Source organism: Falco naumanni, chromosome 4 (assembly GCF_017639655.2).
Source record: "Falco naumanni isolate bFalNau1 chromosome 4, bFalNau1.pat, whole genome shotgun sequence".
In the NCBI taxonomy this organism is placed as follows: Eukaryota; Metazoa; Chordata; class Aves; order Falconiformes; family Falconidae; genus Falco; species Falco naumanni.
Genome location: NC_054057.1, coordinates 39,700,905 through 39,728,257, shown reverse-complemented (window position 1 = coordinate 39,728,257; position 27,353 = coordinate 39,700,905). Strand labels below are relative to the sequence as shown.

General features: G+C 38.0%; 1 protein-coding gene across 1 annotated transcript in view; it reads left to right on the top strand.

Annotated features, from left to right (window-relative positions):
- Positions 1-1,023: 1,023 nt before the first annotated feature.
- The window catches only part of MINDY3 (MINDY lysine 48 deubiquitinase 3), a 55,684-nt gene continuing 29,354 nt past the window's right edge, over positions 1,024-27,353 (top strand). Inside the window, exons 1-10 of the mRNA XM_040590069.1 lie at positions 1,024-1,214; positions 8,976-9,055; positions 11,146-11,203; positions 11,646-11,819; positions 15,616-15,667; positions 17,649-17,763; positions 18,132-18,205; positions 18,629-18,708; positions 24,456-24,526; positions 25,364-25,444. Of these exons, the coding sequence (XP_040446003.1) occupies positions 1,118-1,214; positions 8,976-9,055; positions 11,146-11,203; positions 11,646-11,819; positions 15,616-15,667; positions 17,649-17,763; positions 18,132-18,205; positions 18,629-18,708; positions 24,456-24,526; positions 25,364-25,444 (882 nt within the window). The 5' untranslated portion in view covers positions 1,024-1,117. The remainder of the gene's footprint in view (positions 1,215-8,975; positions 9,056-11,145; positions 11,204-11,645; positions 11,820-15,615; positions 15,668-17,648; positions 17,764-18,131; positions 18,206-18,628; positions 18,709-24,455; positions 24,527-25,363; positions 25,445-27,353) is intronic.

The following is a 27,353-nucleotide window of genomic DNA, read 5'->3' as shown; positions in this document are numbered from 1 at the left end:
TCTTTGATAAGAGGCATTCAATCTCTATTGCTAAACTCTCTACTTGAAAAAAAAAAAGTTATTACTAGATTAGGTAAACCAAATTTATTTTCTAAATCTGAATCCTTACAAGTTTGGGGGATGTCAACCACGTGGCTACCTTTCATTCTTTGTTCCAAACTACTGTATGAATATAGGCACTGCCAGCTAAAGAGCTCTTTCCAGAACAGTAACGATATTACGTGTATATATGCAAGCACTACACTTTATGTTAGGTTAGTGCTTCTACAAGACGCCATGCATCCAATACATAAAGTAACTTGTACTGTTATGACACTGAATTCCTGGGGATACCCCGGTATATCCAGCACAGATGCAACATCAGGAGTCTTCGCACAGACTGCTGCGTGCTGCACACTAAGCCTTAAAAGGCCATTCTCTCCAACACCGCTATCTCCTCGCAGCGCCATTCTGTTCCGCTCAACTGTATAAAGCGGCTCCTGGGGCGGCCCGCACCGAGCGGGGCCCAAGGCAGCCGCGGTAGGGCCAAACGCCAGCGGGCGGGGGAAGGCCAAGGGCAGCTGCTAGCTGGAGGCACCGGCCGCGCACCCCGGCGGCTGACGGTGCGGGCTGCCCCGTGTGTTCACCGCTACACCCAACGGCTGCCCCCCAACACCACACACCCCGTGAGGCCAGCGGCCGTGCCCCGCGCGGCACGACTCCCCGCCAGGCTCCGGCACGGCACGGCACGGCACGGCACGGCACGGCACGGCAGGGCGGGGCGGGGAGGGGCGGGGCGGGGAGGGGCGGGGCAAACCGCCGCAGCGATCGGCGCCCGCCGCCGCCCGCCAAACCGCCACACCCCCGCGCGCCGCTTCCTGCGCCGGCGGAAGCACCAGGGCCTGCCGGGGCACCGGGTAGAGGCCACCGCGCATGCGCCACCCCTCGCGGTGCCCGGCGAGGCCACGCCTCCTGCGCTAGCGCCCCGCCCGGCCCCGCCCTCCCGCCCGGCCCGGCCCCGCCCTCCCGCCCGGCCCGGCCCGGCCCCTCCCCTGCGCAGGGGCAGCGGCTGCCAGAGCCGCCTCCGCCACCGGGAGACGCCTCGCCCGCCCGGCCGCTGGGCCGCCGCCGCCCCGTCATGTCCGAGGCGGGCCAGGAGCTTATCCACCTGGTGTGGGGCAAAAAGGCCGGGCCCCGCGGGCTGGCCGACACCATCTTCTGCCGCTGGGCGCAAGGTACCTGCGTGCGCCGCGCCCCGGCCCCGCTCCCCGCCTGGCCCGGCCCTTCCCCTGCCTCGGTGCCCGCCCGGCCTCCTTCCCGGCGCCCTTCTCCGGCGCGCCCCGCCGCTCGGCCCACCTGCCCGGGCGGACCCGGCTCCCCCCGCCGCGCCCGCGGGCTCCCCGCCGCCGGGCCGCTGGGCGCCTGAGGGGAGGCAGGGCCCCTCCGCCCGGCCCGAGGCAGCGGCGGCCGTTCGCCTTCCCGCGCCTCCGGCAGCGCAGCGTGTGGCCCACGGGGAAAATGATGCAGCAGTTTCACTTGCTAAATAATATGGTTTTGCAGCTTGGTCGTCTTCTGCCGCAAATCTTCAACGGAACTTAAAAGAGTAGGGAAGGAAATGTATTTTTAAAATATTTTTCTAGAGCATCTTGTGCCATTATTTTACATAGCTCATGGGAACATGAACATAAGTGGTTTCGTTTGGGGTGTTTTTTTGGCAGGAATGTGGGAGTCACGGATGAACAGCAAAAGGGGGGACAGGCTTGGGACAGATTCACAGGGCGTTTTTAAACAGGTTCTTTGGCAATTGAAGCAGGTGTATACCATCTTCAGCATGGTATCTTAAGAGGTAAAACAACAATAACCTTTGAACCTGGTGTATTTCTAAGATGTTTATTCAGCATTTAAATTACTCAGCCTACACATAGGTTCTTCTTGACAGAGACTTACTGGTATTCTTTCAAAACTGCAGTTGCAAGGTGTAGTACAGAGACTTTCCGATAAAAATGATATGCAAGTAATCAGTCTGTGTAGCTGTCCTGGCTGAAAGAAGGGAATAATAGCCTTGTCTATAACTTACTATGGCCATTGAAGAGTTCCAGTAATGAAGATCATAATAAAACCACTGCTAATATGATAGTAGAATTTATAGATTTAAAACAAAATTAATGTGTTCAGGTCTGAGGGTAAAATTGGCTGAAACAAAAGGATGTTCTTAGTGTTCTCTGTTCCTTGCTGCTCTTTTTTTTTTTTCTTTTCTGTTTTTCTTAGTGTGAGTTTTGTCATCTGCATAGTTTCATTAGATGCATGTGTGATGTTGATTTGGGAGCTGCAAAGCTTCTCCCGTCACAGGACACAGAGTGCGTTGCCAGACTCTGATACCTGTTTCCCTACCTTAGTCTGTGTTCAAATAATTTAGTGAGAAATAATGGGGGGGGGGGCGGGGGAAGGCAAAATTCCTTCTAAGTTTTAGAATTTAACCAGAGCTAATAAGCCATTACTTTTCCTAGTGAATTGATTACTTTTATTGAAGTATAATTACTTTCTGAAATATCTCTTAAGTTTTGGTATGATGTTGTAGTTTCAGTAACAAGGTTTTTGCAAAGTCACAAAAAAGAATTGGTGTTGAAAACCTTAATTATTTCTCTAACTGGTAATGTTAGATTAATAGAATTGACATTTTCAAGATTGTTTGTATAGCAGTTTCAAAATTTATTGAAGTGTGTGTTGTAATGCTCCACACTTGTGATCCTGTGGAAGACTGATGGAAAAGGCCTCTTGTGTTCTTCGTGGCTCCTAGAAAGGAACTATTATTTCCTATCTGTCTTTAGGGAAAGTCTTGTAAATATGCTGTGTAGTATATCTGTTCCCTTCTCTATATGCTCTTTAATACAGTCAATTCTGTGAAGTAAAGCCACATGGTGATAAGTTAGTGTGTTGTTTGGGGGTTTTGTGCTGGGAATTAAAAAAAGTCAAGATTAGTCCCTTACATTGTGTAGCAGCATAATACATTTATCCAACTTTCTGTTTCTATTTTGTTGAAAAAGTTCTGCATCATTTATCTACTGTCACGGAGTCTTGTCAACACTGACTCATCAAAATTAAAACAAACCCCAAAGATAGAATTCAAGCTTTGTTATTTCCAAACACTTCAAAGTTTAAAAGGTAGACCCCTTGTTTCACATTATATATATAGAAAGAATCAAACAACAAGTTTGGTGTTCGGGTGGTTTTTTTGTGGTTTTGGTTTCTTTTTTTCTTTAGACTGTAGTGCCAACACTGGTATTTATTTCCAATACTTTCTGAATGTTGTCTGATCCTTTCTCAAGCCCTTGGGAAGTTGAGAGCTATAATTTACATTTGGAAAGAAAAGTATAGAGTATGGAGGGTGTTGAGAAATGCAAGACTTGAACCATTCAGTTTCTCAGTAAAGACAGTGGTGTTCTAGGAATCCTCATCATGCACCAAAATCATTAACCATCAAATTCATCTGGCCAAAACTGAAGACAGACTGATTCTCAGGCAGTTAACAGAATGGACCTACCTAATGTGGATATGCTTTTGAAGTTAGTGATGGTAATTCCCTCAGCTTCATTTGCAACTTTAAATGTATTGTTTAGGTTCCTGACTTAACAAAGGCATGGCCACAAAGTTGTTGTTGCAGTTGTTGGGGTTTTGTGTTGTGCTTTTTTTACAGAAATGTTTTTGTTAATGACTGCAGCAGAGTTTGCAGTTTGAACCTTGTGGGTACCGTTTACCAGAATCCTCAAAGCTGACACAGAGGAATGTAGTGCAAAGGCTCGGTCTGCACTTCAGTGTTTCCTGGCATAGATATGATGACAAAAAAAAAAGGAGTTAGGACAACTGAACGTACCCATGTTAGGAGTGGTTTTCTTCATTGATCCAAGAGACAAATTCCATTCATAAAGGCACTCATTAGATCAGCCCTAAGGCATGCAGCATCAGGTCTATGCAACTCTGAATGCCTGGCAGGTTTGAGCACAGCATCCTTTCAGAATTACCTAAGCTGTTTTTTCACTGGTCTTGGACAGAAAAGAGCAGCTGCATGGTACTTCGTTGTCGGCTGGGGTTAAACTTGGAGTGGCTTATTGATGTCGGAGTAGCAATGCTGTCTTTATAGAAAAAATAACCACATCTTGCTGTTTTAGACAGACTGTCAAATCCTTTCTATTGTATATTAGATCTAGATGTTTATTTCATTACTTCCATAATGCAGAGTTGTCTTAAAATAGTGAATTCATTCTGGAGGATGCAAAACCTTGTGAAGCTTGCAGAGTGAAAAGTTAGGCTTTGGGGCAGGAATACAGTCTTTTGAGAGACTGTGTCATTATGAGTAAGTAACAGCCCTTTCAGCACTGTTAAACTGGAAGGAGACCAGAAGATACCATTTAATGTGAAAAAAATGGGGTGTGAACCTGTAACTTAAGTTGTCAAGAAGATTGTATTTTCTGGCTAACAGGCATGGTGGCTACTGCGTAGAGCTGTAAGAATTTGAAATGCCCTTTAACACAATTATCTAAATAGTGAACCCTAAAACTCTTTACTACTGTCTGGGCCCAAAAAGGAATATCTGAAAAGACATTGTCCTTTCTTAAAGTAAGGCTGTGGGGCTAGTGAATCCGGATGAGGCTGACAGGCTTAAAGAAAACAAAAGGTCTTGAGGAGTGCTCACATAGAAGGCTCTTACCAGGGTACAGATTCAGAAGTTTCAGTCAAAATTTAGGAGTTTCATAGAGCTCCTTTGGGTTTTTTTTGGTTTGTTTTACAAAAGCGTGAAAAAAGGCAGAAGCATTGGTATCTTACCTTGTTTTCTGGCAGCTTGTTGCCCAGTGTAGTGGTAGCCTGCCAGGTAATTTGGATACTTTCCTCAAACTTCCAGGACTTCCTGGCTCTTTATCTACAACCCACTAAGTGGAGTTTTGGTGTGGTACTGCTGTAGTAAAGGCTCCTTTCTTTTTGTGTCTGTGGAAAAAGTTGTTTTGATAGTTTGGTGGTTTGTGTCCCGTCGTCCCGTCCCTGTCCGTCCCTGTCCCCCCCCGAAAACTTCAGTTTTATTTCACTATAAAGATACACTTTGAAAACCCATGCAAAAACCTATATGCAAAATGTCTGTCATTCTACAACCAGCTCTGGAGAAAGGATGAAACATTAAGATGTGCTATAAACCTTGTACTTGCATAATAATAGTTTATTCTAGTATTTTGGGATGCAAAAACTGCCTGATAGAGAAAAAGTGCAGTTCCATGGTGAGAGACCAGCTCAGCAGAGAACAAGTACAAAAAAAATGAATAGCGCAGCATCTTTGTAGCTAGTTTGGACCAGGGAGAGAGCAAGGGTTTTTTTCTAATGTGGTTAATGTTGCATGCTCTTCAGGCACACATACCCTTGTCTCCCTCATTCAGCTAGAGCTGGTTCTTGCGTTTGTAAAATGACAGTGTTACTAATGTCTGAAGTGTCTTGGATGTGAAAAAACCCACATTTTTTTTAGAAACACAGATGCAGGAAGGGGGTGGGGTGCTCATAATAGAAGAATGAATGGGTTTTATAGTGCTTTGGAACATGATGTGGAGTATTAGATGAAAAGCAAGAGTCAGTAACCAAGTCATACATGTATTCTGGCAAACTATGTAGAAGGGCTAAGAATTAGGTGTAAGAAAAGAAGCGTGGGCCTTGGTAAGTGCTAGATTTTGGGGAAATAAAGAGAACAAAACTTTGTGTTGTGTGATAATAGTGGACAAAGGATATAAAGACAGATTTGGAAATATCTTAGTCATTATAACTCAAAATATTGGGCAATACACTACCAACAGGAATCTAGATCCATTCCCCACCCCTCAAAAGGTTAAAGCAGTACAACAGTAGTGATGTGGGAAAAATGAGGTCAATGGAGCATTTAATAGGGTTATAAATGACAAGGAAGATGAATGATAATGATACGACTTTATTTCATATAGGTAAGTGATGATAATTATACTCATGGATAAAAGGCAGGCAGGTTAATTAAAAAAAAAGATTATTTTGGCTGCTTTACATCTAATTTACTTCTGAAATTTTATCTTGAGTGAAAGAAACGGCATGGTAGATATGATTTGTTAAGAGTGAGAGTAAGTAGAAATTAGTTTGGATCAGAGATGCTGGTCTTAGCTGGTAGCTTAAAGGGTGGCCAGGGCATTACTATTAATCATAAGGAAGAGTGTGGGGTTGATGGGTGTTTGTAGATATTGCCCAAGACGTGTTTGTTGTGGACTGCGAAAAAGGTAGTAGGTGTGATTGCAGGCTGAGGTAGACTTGAACCCAGATGGACTTCAGACTTCTGGTTTCTGAAATTTTACCTGAGCTGACTTCAGGTTTTGTATAAGGATTGAAAAAGAGAGCAAACCCGAAAACCCTAAAGCCCATTTTTTTGCTTAACAGCTTCTAGAACCATAATGTTTGTTAAGCATTAAGCAGTATTCAGGTGAAAAGAAATTAAGTGTTCCTTTAGGTATTCTATATGTTTTTTCCTATGGTTGTGTTCTTTCAAATTCTGTGTAATAGCGATTTTGCATTGTCTGTCTCAAATTTTATCCGCTCTGGTGGATCACACTCAATTTTCTTTATTTTTAGGAAGCAATTTTGAAAAATAGGGCAGGCTTAAGCTGAGACAGTTCATGCTTTCTATGAGAAGACTGAAGAATGTGAAACAAATTCAAGATTTCTTAAGTGTGGTTTAATGGTACCACATCCAAGTATGTTGTTTATCAGCAGTGGCTAAATCATTAAGACTACTAAAAAACCCCTGTTGTTGCCATGTGCTCAGATGGCATGCAGTAACACTTCAAAGTAGAGGAAGACTTACCTTTTAATATGATAAGCCTGCACGAACTAATTCAGAAAGTTTAAAGGACTGGTGATATTTCTTATTAGGGCATGTTAACAGGGGAACGAAAAGACACTAGGACAAGTATGGTTGAAGTATGGATTAATGGAGCTTCATTTGGTGGTGCTGGATCCAAGTATGTAGGCTTGATGTGCGTCTGGGTTTTGGATATAAAATACAACTTTATAATGTACTTTTGTGCATTCAGTTAAAAAAACAAACAGGTGGAGCCTTCTGTCAGAAACGGGGGAAACCCTGTGGGTTTTCTTAAGAAATACGGCTATGTAGAGGAATGAAGCTGCATTAATTAACATTGATAATATACAGCTGTGGGCTGGCTTCAGGGGCGGTGGGTTGGCTGATATGCAGCTGTGGCTGGTTCTGTTAAGGAGTTGGGCAGCTAATGAAGAGGGAGCAGCTGAGGAAGAGAGGAGGAAGAAGCAGAGAGAAGAAAGAGGGAATGTGAGCCTGGGATGAGGAGCGACTAGGAGAAGGCAGTAGAAGGACTGGCATGAAGAGTGTGTTGGTATGAGATGGTAAAAGACCTTGTTGCAGCTGGATAGTTTGGAGAGTGCAGTGACAATTGGTGCCCCCTTTTGAGGACCTTCAGATTATGAGCCTGGGTGTAATGAGTGGCAACAGCAGTGGTGGCTGTGCCAGGGGGATGTTTGAAGTTTTGAGTCGTGACGGTGGTGCCCAGTGTAGTGGAGACAGGTGGGGATAGCCTGTGATCCAGATCACGTTGAGATAGGCGGGAAGAGCCTGGGGATCTGGCTCAGGCACTGGTAAAGGTGAGCCGTTGGGAACAAAGAGGAGGAAGCCTGGTAGTTTGGAGATTGCTGCGACATGGCTACATTGATCCATCTTAAGAAAAAAATCTTCACGCTGTTGTTGAACAACTTTCTGTAATTTCTGTGATGAAATATGGCCTACAGAACATGCAGTAGTCGTCTGTTGTGCCACTTGGGATGATGTACCTGTCATGCAGTAGTGTGGCAGTCTGCACCAGAGCGATGCGTTTCCCCAGTTCAAATTCACATCCAGGGGTTAGCAATGCCTTTGGTATGGCAGCATGTAATGATACAGAGTTCAGAAAAGGAGAAATTGTGGGCAAGAAGCATTGATATTTTTTTTCTGCTGAGACTGACACTGCTGTGAAAATACACATGTATCCCCTTTCTCCCTGCCCCCACTAGCTTGTGCTTGCTGGTTGGTTGCTGACTACAGTTGTGTGGTTTCTGGATTACACTGAACTAGAGTCACTTTAGCACAATCTTCTCAGCACTTAAAAAAATAATGCAAAATATTGCTGTGAGTAACCTGCCATGTGTCAACTTCATCAAGGTATATGCATTTATCCATGAGATGTGCAAGCTGTGAATCATCATATCTTGAAGAAACTTTAAGGGCGAGGTGGTAACAAACAATTCTGCAGTAATTGTTAAAGCATTTGCTGTATTACATGTAATTCTGAAATACAAATACATTAAAGATGGAAGGAGAAAATAGGGGATCTTGCATCTCAGTAAATAATAGCGTTCTTTCACAAAAGATACGCTATAAGAGGCTTGTTTCAGTGGTTACAAGTGAATATTTGAGTTATTCAGCATATTTCAGGCTTAATAGTAAGCACTGATAGGCCAAAAATGAGATCAGTGGGAGGCATAGGAAATGTATTATGCATGTTCAGCAAAGATTCAAAGGTAACTTCTTTTTTAGATGTGAGACAAAATATTATCACTTAGACATGAGATTAAATTGACTTCTAAGAAATAAACCAAAATAAAATAAAAACTATGGTTTAAACATGCAGCCACGTGCTCTAGTGACAGGTTTACTGTTAAAAATCCTTTAAAACCCCAGCTGTTGGCCTTTCATGGTCATGATTTCATTGCTGAGCTAAATAATTCATTTCTGTGCTTTGACCTGTATTCATGACAGTTTTTTTTCTCCAGAGAGTTTAAGCACATTCTGTTGCATTATCATAGGAAAAAAAATCTTAAACTTACCTACTCTTTAAAGGTGAATAAATCGTGTCATTTCTGTTAGGGAAGGAGTATACGTAAACATGTGCTTGTTTACATATTTCACTAAATAACAGTCTTACTTCATTTGACAGGATTTGTCTTTAGTGAATCTGAATCAACTGCATTAGAACAATTTGAAGGTGGCCCTTGTGCAGTGATTGCACCTGTACAGGTAAGGTGCATTTCTTACAGTAATGGTTCAAAATTAGTAAGCCCAGATTTTGTTCTTTTGTCTATATATGTGGAACTAAAATATTAAAAAAAAATTGCAGATCAGTTATATATTGATGTCAAAATTAGTGTGGAGGAGAGAAAAAACCTCAGTAAAAATGCAGAGATGGGCTGATTTTGACCTGTAATTTTACAGAAGTAACTTGATTAAATGCAGAAGGTTGATCCAAGCAGAGGTAAGTTTGAAGTGGGGAATGCAGAATAAAGGAAAGAAGTAAAAGATCAGATATAAATGCAATCGTAATCCTTTCTTGTCTCTCAAATTCCATGTCCTTGAGAAGTGTAATATCTGTGTCACAATAGCTGCTTTAGCTAACTGTATTGGAAATATTTGAAGTAATTAATTTTCAAACCTAACAAGGTTTGCTGAGAAAAGGAGAAACGTTACACTTTCGAAGTCCTAGTTAGCAGAATAATTAAAGTATGTCAAGTAACCATATTTTATTCTGGTATGTGCTTAGGATTTCACTTGTGCTTTGGATACACTCAACCAAGTGTGATTGTGATTTTTTTGTTTTCTTACTCCATTGTATCTTGTAGGCTATGTGCATGCTCTTTGAAATACTGTTTCTGGGGCCATGCTGACTGCTGTCTAGATACATGACCTGTAGGCTGCATCTGTTCCGCTACAGCAGTTTGTTCAGTCTGCAACTGCTTTTCATTCTCTTAGGAGCACCCCATAGAGGCAGTCAGACATTGTCATGGGCCACATTACTCTTTCTGTTAAACTGCTCTTGCCTTCTCTTACACACAGATAAAGTTCTGTTTATGCCTAGGTATGAGTTGAGGCGTTGCCCACTGATAGAGTACCTACTAAAGTTACGTAGCAGAGTTAATCTGACCATGAACTGGAAGGTATCTGGGTCAGACAAGTGACGTTGTGGAATTGTTTGCATCTCTGGTGTGTGTAATGTGGTAGTCATAAAACCTCTGTTATGGTTACTTCAAGACACTCTAAATGCTGTTCCTACCAAAAGACTTGTACCACAGGAAGGAGTGCCACTTGTTTAGATTGTAAACAATCAATAGAAAAATATTTTATTATGAATTACACTCTGTAACATAGTTCTGTGATCTTAAAACCAGATGTAGAGTGTCTGGTCTCTGATGTTAGAATTACAAGTCTTTTATTTGGGGGGAATGGAGAGAGTAAAGAACAGGACCAGCTAGCTCCTTAAAGGCAGTGCCAAGTCTTTACCATATGAAATGTTCTTCTAGGCAGTGGTTTTCCAGTTTTATATGTAGTTCAACTTCTTTGAAATTAAGTAGTTAAAACACGTTTAAAGGCGAGCTGAGTCCCAGCTAGGGAAGGAAGAAGGGGATCAAGGAGACCTTGCAGTGCCTAGTGCTGCTGTGAATTACTAAAAGGTGTGCAAAACATCTGTGGGGAGAGAACAGGGTGAGTCTGTCAAGGAAGAAGTGAAAGTTGAAACAGCTGTTTTTAAGGTGCTGCCTTAAGATGCCTGGAACAGCATCTAATAGAGTAATTAGACAGGAGTCTGCTTCCCAAAGATTGTTGACTTAAAGCATGTCTTTTTTTAACTGCAACATTAGTGTTAATGGAAAACAAAACAAAGATAAGGAGACACGTAGGTTTTCTTTATTCTGCTCTGCAAATTATGACTTGCAATGGTTAAGAGAAGGTGGGCTTTTTAACTACTACAGGAGTTTCTCTGTGGGACTGGAGTTGTCTTGTGCTACTCTTCAGTTATGTTGCAAAATATTTGTGCCTCCATTGCTGTAGTCCTGTGAGTTTGGAGATGTTTATGTAAATATGCAGCCTGTGTATTTGAAGTGTACTTAAGGTTCAGACTCAATAATGGTGAACATAGGTGTATGAGGTCGTCTTTGTAGTTAGTTTGAATGGGAAAAGTCAGTAAACAGTGCAGGCTCAGGGTCTCTTATTGAATGATGAGCAGCTTGAAACCCTTCTAATAACATGCAAAAATGCTTTGGTATAGAGCTTGTGACATAATGTAAAAGTTAACATTGTTTTGTATTTTATTGTTATTTTATGCTTCGATAACAAAGGCATTCCTTTTGAAGAGGCTTTTTACCAGCGAAAAGTCTACTTGGAGAGACTGTCCAGGTACTGAGACATCTTCTTTAATCTTTATTTTTTCTGGTTTAATAATTTGTAAAGCATATCCTGGTACAAAGACTGTGAAGTATTTTGCACTTTCTTTTTGTTTAAGTGTGCTAGTGTGCCATTTTATGAAGCATACAGTGTGTATACTTGCTAAACTCCCATTTTTGAGGTCTATGCCTGTCTATAGTACTTCTGTGTTTTATAAATATTGAAATCTAGTATTAGGAGAGGGAATGGATTAGAAATAATATTAAAATCCATTTTTCTAAAGACAGCTTTATAATTATTTGGTCCAGTATAGTCAAACAGCAATTAGCATTAATAATTAATAGAAGTAATTAACTCAATTATTTAGATAACATTAATGTATAAAAAAGATACTAGTAGCTTATATAAGATAGATTAGCAGCAGTTGAACTCATGTAGGTTTCTGATCTTTTAGAGGAGGAGCAGAAGAACCTTCTCTGTCATACATTATGTGATATTTTGGAAATGGCTTGCTCTGATAATTCCGAGTCATACTCTCTGGCAACATGGATAAGAGGAAAAACAACTGAAGAAACTGCTAGTATTTCTGAAGGTCCTGCGGAATCTAGTCACCAAGAGGAACAACCTTGTAAGATGTATTTCTATACTAAATTACCCATCACTTAGTGAAGTATTACGTAGGGTTTTTTTGAGGGGCCACTGCTTTTTATTATTATATGGTTGTGATTTTTGCCTTAGTGATTCTGTTAGCAACAGATGGATTTTTGTCTGTTGTAATTAGAGGTATTGATCCTTTTTGTTGAATGTGCTGTCTATCACTGGAGTTCTAACATACATGTTCCTCTTGAATCTGAGCAACTTCCATAATCTTTAAAATTTTATTTTGTAATTTATTAGAACCTGCTGTGTCTTTAATTTGGAAAAATCCACATACTTCCCAACGCTGGAGAGTATTTTAACTTGTCACTTGTTGCTGTATTTCAGAAGAGCTTTTGTAGGAAATTCTGCAGTGCTTTATCTGTTCTAAAATATTCTGGATCCCCTGTTACAGACAGGTAGCCTTTTTCTCTTTGTTTGATTCTATGCAGTACCAAAACAACTTAATCAAATCAACTTATAGTAGATCAACAGAATTTTTTTTGTAGGTTAGAATTTTTTGGTTACCTGCTTTTTGCAAATTTCTTGATTCTTTCAGTAGTTACTGACATCAAGGATCTGGTCAACATCATTGCTGCACTAAAATATAGCATCCAGTCATATCTAACTGCTGTGGAGTCAGTGACATGGAAAGTTTTATCTGTGCATACATGATTATAGAGATGTATATTTATTAATCTTTTAATGGGAGATATCTAACTTGTTAAAAGATAAGCTTCTCTTTCTTTTAGTTTTTGTTCCCAATGTGTCCCTTAAGAAGTATGAAAAACTTCACATGAGAACATGCTTATAAAGGTGCCATCTTTTGATGGAAGGAATATGTTATTCGGCAGTTTGTGGCATAACTACAAAGTAAGAATTGTACAAGTAGATTTTTATACATGCGCAGCTTGCTGTAGCAATTAGTAGTGCTGGAGCTCTTTGATACAAGCAGTCTTCGTCTGCTTCTATCAATATGCTCTGTGTGCTTTAGAAGGCTCAAACAATAATTGGAAGTGTAACTTAACTGAAAAAGTATAAGGTCACTACATAAGAGTTCCAAAGTGAGCATTTTTTCTTTTAATTAAGAAAAAGTACTGTCCAGAAAGTTTTATCTACAACATTTCCGTTTAAAAAAAATAATAAAAACCCTGTCTTCCTTTACAAGATAAGGCAGTGTTAACCTCTGAAATTCCTAATTTCTGTGGATTTTTCCATTGTCTCTGAAGCTCTTGCTAATATTATGAAGGGTCCTTTGAAGAAAAAGTAAAGCAGAACCTAGCTATCAATAGGCTTTTACTGCCCTGTTTATTAATATTGCCTTATTCTAAAGAACTTTTAATTGTAGAAAATGTTCAGCAGAAAGTCTTTTTAAACTCAATAATTACTCCCAAACACTGACACTTAATGAACTAATCCATTCTGTTATGTATCTACACTTTTCATATTTCTGTACAAGCCTACAAGTTCTGCCTGATTATCCTTAATACCATGGAATGCTCTTAGGAAGAGCAGGATACGTTTACCATGAACAATCTGCTTTTGTCATGAGCAACATTAGTCTCTTTCACTGTTCATATTCTATGTTCCCTGCTAGACACTGAATATACCTCTTGTATGTACTCTATAGTTCAAACAGTATTTTGCCTTGTATGTATAATGCAATACACTTCCTGACTGAAGGCATATTTGTTAGGTTTGTTGATTGGGTTGTTTGGTTTTTTTTATGTCCTGCTATTTAACTATAGACCAGTTTCTTGCCTGGTTAGGCTTGGGGCAAAGATGAGGAGAAGGTATTGTCAATAATGCAGTGTTCTGTTACTGCAAGGGCAAAGGAATACATTTATTTCTTGGTTGCTGTAATCAAAAATAGAAACAGGCATTGTCATAGTTGGTAGGATATGTGTGTGGAGGAGTATTACAGATACAATTCCATGTGGCAGGCTGCTGCTATTTGGGAACCGAGTATGGGAATATATTTATTTTAAAACCATGAAATACTATTAGACACAGCACGATGAGAGTATCATTTTAAAAGAGTTTCTATAGAATTGTATTTCTCATACAGCCTCATGCTCTATTCTGTTTGTTCTTTTCCTCGCCACTAAGCACTGTCTTTGTTTAGCCATGTTTGGTTCGTGTATAGCTACGCTTCTCTTTAGGATTTCTACTTCTTTCCCTTTGTTTCAAATAGTAGTTCTCTTACTATTTCACTCTGTCCTGTAGTAACAGAATGAAACTGCCTGTCATCCTGTTGTGTGAACAAAAGGTGGATTCGAGCACACTTAGTGAATGCAATAGCATTTTTCATCTGCTTTTGTGGTGTATACCAGTGACTTGTTGTTGGCCATGCATTGGCTATAGTAGTGGAAGTTCCCATGTTCAAAGATTGCTTTATATGATTTAGTCCCTCTAACTTTCTGCTTACAAAAATATACGTTCTTGGAGTAGGGTTAGTTCCTGTAGCATTTTCTGCAATTTAGATTAATTGTTTGATATTTTTTAAACATTTATTAAAAATAAATTTTCTTAAGTCTGGTTTTGCTCTTGGTAACCTAGTTTTAGCAATTCCTTGTAGTTTTTCAAAAAATGAAAACTAATGCTCTTAAGACTACTGCTGTCTTATTTCTGAAGTAGAAAATGAAAGTATTCTATTGATGGGAATCACTTGTATTTGCATGTAGGCAAATCCAGTGCATCTTCCAAAATACAGTCAGAAAGGGCATAAAAAGTCCTTTCTGGAATTTTTGTGGGAAGAATGATCAGTAGTATTAGCCCTAATGGCTTCAAGTCTTTAATTATATGCAGGAAAACTTGGTAGATAGATGATCAGACATTATTTAAATATTCAGTATTAAATGGCCCTTATCAGAAAGCAGATCTATCTGGGTTGTATTTGTTTTATTATTCTACTAGCAGGAAGATAAAGTCCTTATGGACATAGACAGAACTTAAAACTGCTACAGTCTTAATAATTGAATGTCTATAGAATTTGATAATTGCACAACTGGCAAGTATAACTTTCTGTTGGTAAAAGAAAATTTTATAAGTTCATTTCATCTTCTTGATTAGGAAATGTTGTGCAGGGAACAAAGGTATAAAGCCTGTGTTGAACTTGGGAAGACACTAATGCTGTATTTTTTTCTGTCTTGGATGTGACACTTATTTGAAAGGCTGTTTATCCATTATTAAAGGACAACTGAGAGAATTTATTTGAAAACAGGATGTGTAATACTACAGAATAATTCTACTTTTGTTTGTAATAAATAAGCATTAAGGGGAGAGGATGGGGACGGGGACACACACAAATGACACAAACCCCCAAAATTTCAGTAACAGAAATGTATATTTGAAGAAAAAATACAGCTTACCTACGTTGATAAAGTGATCCAAATAATCATGCTTGCTTTTCTAGGAAATAATACTACTTGTTGACCTGCAAAATTATATCTAGAGTATGCATATGCCTGATGACTTTGTGACAGCCACATTTGGTACAAAATCAACAGCTTAGTATTTGACAAAATATTTTCAAGGCTACACACTCTAGTAGCTTTGTGCTTTTAATAAATTGATTAGCCCAAACAGAAATGTTTTCACTAATTGGTATAGTGGATTCTTAATGTTGTGGTAAATTAGTTTATACTAATCAGCTAAAATATCTAAATGCCAAGGGAGGATTAAAAATCAAAAATATAATTAAAGCTTGAAAGTATACTAGCTTGCTGTGTGTATCTTGTGTCATTTTTTTGCCATGTGTAGTGCTGAAAAGTGTCTCTTGTGTATAGCTGCCTTGGCTGTCGAAGAGCTTGGCTTTGAGCGATTTCATGCATTAATTCAGTAAGTAATATGTTGGAACATTTAAAATACAGTATTTTGAAGTTACAGTGATCTTCACAGCCCTGAAAGGGGTATGTTGAGGAACTTTTTGTGTGTTATACATCAGGTTAAACTTAGGCTTCAAGTTCTGGTTTGGGGATTTTGGTGGCTTTTCTTTGCATTTTATCATTTAAAATAGAATATTATTTTGAGCATGAGCATTAGGCTTTAAAATAAAACTGGAGCAATGTAATGTGCGAAACTGGCCAAATTTTGTATTTCAAGTATATGAACACAGCTAAATAAGATTCACATTTAAGTTAAATGTTAATCCTCAATATTTATACACAGTCTTCAGAGGTGATTCTATCTGAAATACTTGTGACACATCTACTAGAAAAACAAGTAATCTAGTCATTTTTCCTGATTTGAGACGTTGTAAGAAACATCTATAAAAATGTTTCATATACAAGGCTGATTTTTTGTTTTATACTTTAAATGTTGTTCTCTTGCTGGGGTGTAAATACAGAGCTTACAGTTCCAGTGAGTTTACCTTTAAAGGTAACAGCCTTTTATTTTCACATTGAACAGTTGTAATCGTTATATAGATAAATCCTCAAAGAGGATATAAAGAGCAACAGAATTGCAAAAAACACTTGAGGTGGAAAATGTTTCTAATTAGAACTGAAATAACTACTGCTTGTTGTATCAATAGTAATTATAGTTTGCTTTTTAAACCCATTGTCATGTGAGGAAAGAAGAAAGAGGAGAATATAAAATTTTTGTAAGCTTATTTGATCAAAACACTAATTTTCTGCCCCTCCCCTCCCTCCAGCTCACCCCTTCCATCTTTGGACTTGTGGTATCAATTCCAGTTTTTCTCAGTCTTTCTCACTGGAAATGAATGCTCTGGCATATACCTTTAGAGCAAGCTGAATAATGGATTTCAGAACTGAATTTGCCTTGCATACCTTGTATGCCACGTATACTTTATTGATAATGAAAGGTGGTTTAAAAATCTCAAGTGTTAGCCAGAGTAAACCCAGCTATGGATACATTTTGCAGATGTTTGTTTCTTTTTTTAAACAAGAGTTACTGAAAGTGTGCAAGAAATCAAAAAGAAAATAATACACCTAAGTTTGTGTAAGATAAGCAGAAAGTGCGATCTAGTTTGAATTACTCGATAAAAATTAATGTGTTCTGAAAAGCAGAACTAAATATCTCTGTTACACTATTAGAAGTAAAGCTAGCTCTAAATATCTCAAGCAGTCAAACGTGTTACTTCACGGGAATCTTGATGGATCTTTTTCCTTTCCTCTGTTTTTATTTTACTTTTTTATTTTTAAACATCATCCCTGGCATTACCTTACTGTCCAGGCAGCAACCCCATTATACGACCAGATATTTTCCCAAATGTTAATACACCACTCGTGATTGTGAACATTTTGCTCTTTCCAAAGCTAGAGTCTTAGCAAAATCAAATTCTCATGAGAAATGTCATAATTACATTGAAAACCTGAACGGTAGTCTTACCTGGTTAAGTAGAAGCTTTTTTTTTCTGCTGTTCATAGACTGAGTGTCTTTCAGAACACTACGTAATGCAAACATTATTTTGGTGACATATAGTCTATTTGCAATTTCAGTAAGTGTTTTGTAGAATTACTGGTTCAAGCCACTCAACTCTTTCACAGGTGTATGGAATTTTATGGTTAGTGTTTGCATATAAAAACTACGTTAATTTTTGCACATTGCTCCAGAATTATTTGTCTTCTTCTGACGGGTAAATACTAATGGCTCTGTGGCAGTTATAGTAGCTCCAGAACAGCTGCTGTGTCATTCTGTATGTAACACCAGATTTAATCTGCTTTTACTTGGACATTTTCATGTTAGGTATTAGTAGTTCTTGTTTGTAGTTTGTGATACTATTCTAATGCTTCATCTAAATACATTCCCCCTTTCTGTTGGGTCTGTTTGTTTTTGTTTCTTCTTTTTTTTTGTTTAGCAAACAAGCATTCAAAAGCTTCCCTGAACTGAAGGATGCAGTTTGGGATCAATATTCAGTGTGGACAAACAGATTTGGAGTATTGCTCTTTTTGTATTCTGTAATACTGACAAAGGTTTGTGGGATGTTTGACTTTTTGTGTGTGTGTTTTGTTTCTTTGTTAAGAGAAAGCTTGATCATATAATCCTTTTTCTGTAAAAGGTGAACGCTAAACCAACAAACTAAGTCAAATCTAGATAAATGGATGGAATGGTATCTTTTTTTTTTTCTCCCCCCCCTCCTCTCTGATCTGGGAGAATTACAGATTTTAGAAACATCCTTCCCTATATATCCCTAACATCTCTTATCAAATGAAAAAAGTGTGTTTAGGTATCAATTCATATAAGGACATCAGCCTTTTAATGTTTTACTATTGCATTCTATTGCTGTAAATGTTACAATTCATTCCTTAAGAGGGCAAAAATGTTTGTAATTTTTCTGCAGGGTATTGAAAACATTAAAAATGAAATTGAAGATGCAGCTGAGCCATTGATAGACCCTGTTTATGGTCATGGAAGGTAAGCTGCAAAATATGTTTGCTACCACTTACATTAGTGGGCTAATTTTTTATGTTTCTGTAACTTACAATCTTCGTCATGTTGTAACTAAAATAGCTAAAAGCAACACTTAACATAGCATGCCTTTTTCAGTGCTTACTCCATTTAGTGCATCAGTTCTGAGAAAATGCTTCTGTTACTGCTGAATTTTCAGAAATAATTCTCAAATTCAGGGCTACATTCTTGTATCAAGTTGTTGGTTGAAAGACTGGAGATCATACTAGCATCACTGAATTACAAATACATGCTAATTAAAGGAATAGTTAGACAATGTCTGCTTAGCTGTTCAGGTGGTACAAAACTTTTTAATTTGTAAGAGATTAACTGCTTTTTAGAAATAAATTGTATGTCCCTTTTAATAAGCTATTTCTTTCTGTTATATAGCCAAAGTTTGATTAACCTCCTATTAACGGGGCATGCTGTTTCTAATGTGTGGGATGGAGACAGAGAATGTTCAGGAATGAGTAAGTTGATTCTAGTTTATACTTGTTCATAATTTTACATAGTGTGAGATGCTGATTTGGAATATGCTCTATTTCTGTTTTGATAGTCTCCTTGTTTACTGTCCTTTGATTTAAGCAGACCTCAAAGGGATATAAAACATACTTGCACAAAATCTCTGATGCTCTTATCAGTGAATACAAGGTTGTCAGCTACACCTTGAAATTATAAGGTATCTGATGACTTGGAATGATGGGAGTGCAGTCTCTGCAAGTTGGGAAGTTTGGTTGATACACTGGAGACAGGATCACTATTCAGAGCAGGCACGTCAGGCTAGAGAAATGGGCTGAGACAAACCTGTGAAATTCACTGAAGTCGTACATCTGGTTTGGAATAAGCCTGTGCAATAACACAGTGCCGCACTGGGTGGCTAGGAAGCAGCTTTGTAGAAGAGGACCTGAGGTCCTCATGGGCAGTGAGCTGCACGTGAGTCATCAGTGTGCCCTTCTGGCAAAGAAGGCCAGCTGCATTGTGGGCTACATTAGGAGGACAGCCAACAGGCAGAGGGAAGTGACGGCTCTTTCCTTCTGTCTGACATCACCGGCACCACCTCTGGTGTGGTGTGCCTGGTTTTGGGCTCCCCCAGTGCAGGGAAGACATCGATATAGTGGATGGAGTCCCAACAGAGGGCCGTTGAGATGATTTTGGATTTTTTGCATTTCGTCTTACAGAGAAGCTGATCTGAAAGCATAAACACTTTGAATTCTGGAAGTGTTCACATCCTCTCTCCCACTGCTATAGTCCACCTCAGGTTCATCAGCACATTTTTTACAAGGATTTTCCATCATCTAAATCATCACTGAAAATACTGACTTGAACCGAGGTTCAAGACAGATCCATGCAAGACCTGAATCGAAGTACTCTGGTTTGAAAATGAACAAGTAGTAAAATCTTTGAGACTTTTTTTAGCCTTCCACTTGATTATGTTTCCATACGGGCTATACTTCAACATCAGACTTACCAGAATGTCATTTGGATATTGTATCTAAGTCTTCTCACCCCTGTCTGTTAGATTATCAGGGCCTTTAGATTGGATTACTGCAGTCTATTATTGATGAGCCTATATGGGCTGCTTTTTTGCCTTTTTTTTTTTTTTGTCCTTCCTTGTGCATGCAAATTGACTAATTTGTTTGAAGACCCTTTGGAGGTTGAAATCATCTTTTCTTCTGGGTTTTTCCTTTAGCTTTTTTTGTTGTTTTTGTTAGGGTCAGTACCTTGTTTTCCCTTTTCTGGTCTACTGACACCTCCTTTATCCTTGATACATAAAGTAATTATTAATGGTTCAGAGATTATTTTGTCTCCCTACTTAAGTATATATAATGAATTTAATTAGGATCCTCAAGCTTGAACATGTCTGTCTTAACAGATTTTTAGCCAATTTTGTTATGGTTTTATGGCTGATAGCATTATCTCATTGTTAATCTTGAGTATATGACATCATTTACCTTTTTGCAAATGAAAGCAAAGACTGCTTTGAATACTTTTATTTGTTTTGTGTTTTATTGGTCAATTCCTACCTAGATTCATGCTGCATGTATAGAACATTGTTGTCATTTATCCCCCCCTTTCTAACTGAAATTTGTTATAATTAGTCTTCCTATTTTTATCCGTATGTTCTCTGTTATTTTTAATTTTCTTCATAATTTTTAGATTATGAACGATCAAACTGAATTATTAGACTATGATCACTCAAGCCAAATTTTTCATGCAACTTTTCTTTACGTAGGGATAATTCGTTGTTCTGCAATTCATTGTATCTTTTTTTGAAATCTTGCAGGGTATTCCATTTGTTTTTCAGATTATCTTTCTGGTAGACCTCATTCGTTAGTTATCAAAGTTGGAATTTTTTTTTTCCTGAGAATACTGAACTGTCTTTGCATACAGTAATATTCTACATTTAGGTTCTCAGTCAGTTCTGCCCTAGAACTCCAGAACCAGAACTCCCATGGAGACATGTGTCTCTTGTTCAGGGAGGTGAGGAGCAGTAAATAATTTTTAGTACATCTGAAGGATCTAGTATTGTGTATCCTGTTAGGTTTTTTTTACCAGTCAAGTAATTGGACTTAACTACTGTTGGGAGCCCTCCATTTTCTTCAAGTCCTTGGGATAGTTACAGTCAAAACCAGTTTATTCACAGTCTTAAGTCTATAATCGGTATCTATTACAAAGTGATTTGTGTAGCTTATCAAAAAGGACAAAGAACAGCCTGTACTGTTCACAACTACTTAGGCAAGACTGAATTTTGGATACATTGTCATATTTCCTCTGTCTATCATTCCTCTTTGTCTTTTCTCCTTCAGTCATTTCTCCTGTATTTTGACTGTCTTTGGGGGTAGCATTCAGCTCCCTTTCTACTAGGGCTTTGAGTTTCTCATGTAGAAGGATTGCAGGTGTCAAAATAACAAGAACTGAATGAGTTTGCTGACTATTTTCTGAAGTTGGCTTTATGTGTTTTTGTGGTTTGATTGCTGGTCACTTGCCTTAAATCCCCCTGGCCAAGCAACTACAAGTTTGAAGGTCTGACGTTAATATCGCACAGAGCTGATTGCAGTGTTTCTTGATTTTTCCCATGTGTAAACATAATGGAAAGAAATATCAGGTACTTCTGTGAGTAGGTGTAGTCAGTAGGTGAATTTCTGAAACTGAGAGACAGGAAAGGTATCCCTTATAGCACCCATGGTGGTGCTATAGAACTGCAGAAAGCAATGGATGTGATGTGGTTCATGGCGTATTTGCAGGGGCAGCAATGCAGCAACAGAAGTTTCAGCCTCAATGCAGGAACAGAAAAAATGCTAGATAGGTGATGCCATTATCAAAAGTAAATACATTTACTAAATTGAATGTTCAAAATGGCACTTGCCTGACATTTTTATTCAGAAGTTATGCAAAGCCAGTTACCTCTTGTTCAGCTGTTTAGGTAAGAAATTTTTAATGAATAAGTAAATCTTGAAAATTATTTTTAAATTATTTCAAAGATAATATCAGTAACTTTATCAGTGACAAAGAACTGAATTAGAAACTTGAAGAATTACCAGGTAGTTTGCAGGTTAGTCAGAGCTCTGTCTCTTACAGTATTGCATATTTTCCAAATAGGGTAGGAGTTATTAACTGGAATTGTTCTTGGCCACCAATGCTATAAATACCAATGAAATTATACCTCTTCTTTTGACTACCTATATATTTCCTTTTAAACCTTTCTCCTTATTCTAGTATCTTCTCTTGCCACAATTATCCACAGGAGGAAGATATGGGGAATTAGATTATTTTTTTTCCTCCTTTTTAAAGACTGCCATTCTTACGTGAAGTGTAGCAATTTAATATGAATACAGATAATGCTGCAATTGCTTTTTCTTTGTGCCGAGGATTGGTGGTGCTTCACGGTGTCGCTAGGTGGTGCCGTCCTGCTACAGTTTGTAGCAATGTCATCAGTTTAAAACCATCATTAGTTTGGGCCTGACTTTTTTTTTAAAGGCTCCGTTTTTCTCCCTTTCTAGAAATTTGAGTACTTTGCAAAAGTAATTTTCAAAAAAAGAGAATCTAACTTTCTGAAAAGAGGCATACATATTCATTTTCTTCGGTGATCTTTGATGTTATGAGATCTCTTCCAGGCCTGCTTTTTCTTTCTGTGGGATGAGGATATTCACAAGGATGAACTACGATTTAGTGCAGCTAGTCTCCCTTTGTTTCCTCGTAAGTCATCTGAGAACGATTTTTGCTTTTGCGTCTGTCTTCTCTGTTGACTAATTCTGAAGGAGGTATGGATAGACCCATGACTACAGGCTAAAGTTAACCTAATAGGTTTTAGATGAATGATGCATGCAGCTTGCCTATTCGCTATTCAGGATATTCACAGTCTGCAGCTACTGTCTTAGCCAGGATCCCAGCTTTCTAGTTATCGGAGTTCTCATCTAGCTGTCTGTCAGGGGAACAAAATACTTAAGTCTGATTTTTTTTCTGAATAGTAAATATTATTTATATATGTCTTTGCTGTTCTGTCGTATGCATCAACTCCTAAATCTGAAGGTTTTGTTTAGCAAACTGAACTTCACGTTGACTTTTGTTAATGATTTTTTTAAAATGTGTGGTGGGTCAAAATTATTTCTTTAGTGTGCTATTGTTTACTTCTGTTACATTTATTTCCCCTCATTGCACATATGAATGCGCTATTTCTGAACAATATCTATTCCCTAGTTTGAAGGATCTTCACTAGTTTTTTTAATTGGACTAGCTCTCTTGCCCTCTGCTCAAAGATGGTTTCAGCACATGGCTGTTTATACCAGCATAGCTATAAGTCAATGAGATAATAGGGTTCTGCAAAATATTACCAGTGTACCCCCAAATGTTTTAATTCCAAGCAAGTTTGAAGATAATCCTTGAAAGTACAGTTTCAAGATCAAATAATTTTGCACTGCAAAAAGAGCCTTTTAATATGTATGGCTGACAACTCCTTAAGGAAGGCTTAAGGCCACAAACATGGTGAACAAGCTAGTGTTTGTAAGTTTTTGGGGTTTTGGAGTTGGGTTTTGTTTTGCTTAACAATATAGGAAAAAGTTAAACCATTACTATAGTAACTGTTGTGCACTGTTGCAAAATTCAAGGTGGTGAGCTTGAAGTTGGTGAAGGGAGCATGCCCCCATGCCTAGTGCTGTGAGTTACAATGAAACACAGAGTTCATTCTTTGAAATTTAAAAGTTTATTTCACTTGCTATGGTCCTGTAGGCTTTAGCCCATGGATAAAGATGTCATAGTTTTATGCTGTTGTACATGAATGATCAAAGTTAAAAAGTATAGTTGAGACTTAGTGTTTTAGAGGGAAATTTTAAATACAAAAGTCAATGTTCTCTGAAAAAAAGAAATACAGATCTTGTTAAATTGATCGTGGTGTATGTTCCCATGTATATTTGCAGGATCAGGTATGTGCTCCTCTTTGTTTAGGCAGCATTTGGGGACTTAGCAGAGCTGGTCCAAGCAGATGGTACTTGCACTGTTAAAAGATGCATATGTAAGCCCAGAGCGTCTTCAAATCCATATAACTAGTTTCTGAGCTTGAATATTGAAGTACTTATTCTTCATTAGAGAGCTCCAAATAATGCTCTATAAGCGCTCTTCCAATCAGTAGTACATAAATATTTCAGCTATTCCTGACAACTGTGTTTGCTGGAGAGCTGTATGATGCAGTAATTGGCAGTCACTACAAAAATCAAATAGAGTGAATGCTTTCTTTCCTACTAACAGAACTATTATTTGCAAAATTATGTTTTATTATTCAGAATTTGAAATTACCAGATAAATATGGCCAGGGAACTCTTTAAGAAAAATTTTAAGAGGGGGGTGTGTGTGTATAATATATATATGTATATATGTGGGGGGGGTCTCCTTCAAGATGGCTGTTTTTCTTAATTTTTTCTGAGAATAATTTTGGTGTAAGTTACAGGTACTCATTTACTAAATGAGTAATGACAACTTTTGAAAACAGGGTGTCAACAGTAAACTTCTAAAACCATCCATTTGGCCCTTCTTATTTTATAGAGTGGGAAATTATTAAATCTTTATAGTTTTTTGACTATACCTTGATGATTTGCCACTGCTGCTAAAACTGCATGACTCTTAAAATTGTAGTTATTTGACCAATTTTGAAAGTTTAAAAAAATGGCTTAAAGTAGGCTTTGCAGATTTTTCTTCAATAAATTCTATGTTTTGTTTTCAACAGAACTCCTTGGTATACATAAACAGGCAACAGTAGGGTTTTTAACATTGATGGAATCTCTAAGGTATTGTAAGGTAAGCAGTTTTCTACATAATTTAATTTTTTTTGTTCCATTAAGATGTTGTGGGCTTCTTTGGCACTATTACTAAAAGCTTTACTGTGTACAATTGGAGATACTATAGAACTTCTAAAGTATGCTCAAATTAAAAATTAATATAATACCATATTAGGACAGGTATATCATAAAATTGTTAAATCCATCTTATTGTGTAAGCATTATTTGATGCTGTGACATAAAATTTCTTGATTTAAAGTTTTTATTTGAGAAATTTTATGCTTTCCAGATAATACTTTTGAAGCAAAATTAATACTCTTAATCTCAAAAGGTTTTTTGGTTGTTCTTTGCTTCTCAGTCTTTACTGAATCTCTTTAACTTAGCTCAGAGTTAAAGAGGATTATGTAGTGTGCAGGATGTTGATGTACTGACTGTAACTGGCCCTTTATTAAATAAATGTCAGTTCTGAATTCATTCCTCCAAAACAAGCTAAGAAGTCAAGTGGAGTTCTGTCTCATTTAGTGTCCAATTATACTATTGTTAAGCATAGAAATACTTACTCATTTGCAGTGTTTGAAGCTTGTCTCCAGGGTTGAAGCAAGGGCTATTGTTGATACCCCAATCTCATTGATGTCTTATTTCAGTTAATTATCATAAGCTGTGTTGCTTGCCCAAGTCAGACACGGATCAATGATCAAAATTATCATCTAAGTATTTTACACTGTTGTTTTATTGAACGTTTTATATTAGTTTTAAGAGCAGTTGGGACTCTACTAACTGAATTATCATTAATTTGATCATTAACTACATGAGTTTTCTGGGTTTGCTTTGTTTTGATTTTGTTGTACCTTTTTAGGTTGGCTCCTATTTGAAATCTCCAAAATTTCCCATTTGGATACTTGGCAGTGAAACACACCTCACAGTCTTTTTTGCCAAGGTATGTTAGATGTGATTTTTGGTAACCTCAGACAGATAAACAAAACACCACATAGATGCAAAGTTCAGATCTTGCTATAATGTGAGTTTCATGTGGCTTTAATGTAAACATGTAGTCGCCAAAACTTTTAATTAAGCCTTCCCTTGAAGGCAGAGTTTTTTACATGGTTTTGTGGTATCTCATAAATTTTAGTGGTCTGTTGGTTCTAGCTAGATTTATTGGGCTGGGGGAAGGGTATGCATTAGAACACCATAATTGGGACAAGTACTGTCTTAAATTTCTTTTAGTGCAAGAGAGAAATAAAAAGGAAATAATTATGTGTAGGTGCCTGTTAGTAGTTTAATCTCCCTGACAGTACTTCCACAATTTTTAATCTACAACCATGGTTTGTTGTTCTAGATTAAAAATATATGTCTGTTATGATAATTCCTTTTATTTATTCTATTAGATATGTACTGTAATCTTTGGAACATACAAAATGCTTTTGAGAGGAGTTCTCAGTTTAAAATCTTAGACCAAATTTTCTGAGGAGAGAATTTCTGTTTAGTTGAAGATTGTAAGTTTTCCTTTTATTTCTATAAAAATACTTGTTTCTGATTAAAAATATTTATTGAAACTAGATGGTACTTACTAGTGTATTTATTAGTACTTATTAGGAATGAACTTTACGTAATATCTTATAAATGAATCAATATTTTAGGTATAAATCTTGAAAATAAGTACCAGAACATATGACTAAGTTAAAGGCATAATTTCTTGAGTGGCTTAATTTCCTTAAGGAAAAATTGGCCTAATCTTCAAAAAGAAGACACAAAACCTAAGATTCTTCTTAGAAGAACAAACCCCCACAATACATTGGAAGTTTGTGTAGCAGTATTTCTTTACCTTTAAACTTAAATTTTAAAAATCCTTTTAATTAGCCTGTGTTGTGCATTGAATATTTTTTGCAGACTCCATTGCAAATGCTATACTAGAATTTCCTTGAATCCCTTGTGTCTGATAAGTGCTCTTACTTCCCTATTCCATGATAATGGAAAAGTCCATATCTACCAGTGAACATTTTTCTGCCTTGCTGTCTCCACAAAGTCTTTTCCAGTAGTTTTTTCATTTCAATTTTGAAACTTTATCCATAATTTTTTTTAATTGGACCATTGAAGTCAATACCCTGTATAGATAGCAGTCTGATGCAAATAGGCATTATCACTGTTACTCAAATCAAGTGTACCTGTCCAGAATGTTATTACACCTTCTTATCTGTTGTGTGTACAGTGACCATTTCCAGGTAGAAATCCATTTCTAGTGCAGTTTATTTTAGAGTGTTGAGGGCTATTTGCTGGGTTTAAAGTAACTGCGCATCAGCACTGGTGCCTCCAATACAACTTGGTTCCTCTTTCTTCACTGAACCCCACTTAAGCTATGGAAAGCTGCAGCTTGTGATTAATATCTTAGGAATTAAAAAGCAGGAAAAGGAAGCAACATGGGATTGGCAAAGCATTTCCTAGATATTTTTTTATTAAAAAGGGCAGGAGCTGAAGGTGTGTAAAAGTTCTGAGAGTCCTTGAATTTACGTATCTGACCTCACCCTTTCCTAAACTAAAGGTTGGTGAGCGTTTTAGGTGGAGCAGAGATGTCAGCCACAGTGGAAATACAAATTGTGTCAACAGTCCATTATTTTGTCAGTTGATGCTACATGCCAAAAACTACAGAAAGAAACTTGAATTCATTGCCAGTGTTTAGTCATACAGTTGTTAAAGTAGTGTGTGTAGTTTCCTAGATGGTGCTTGATACTGAGGATATAACTTGGTGGTGAGTTCGATTACATGAGAAAGAAATCTTCAGAATGAAAAGAGGAAAATGGACTCTGGAGCCAAAAGCAGTGCAGATTAAGTGGGGGGGGGGGGGGACCAAA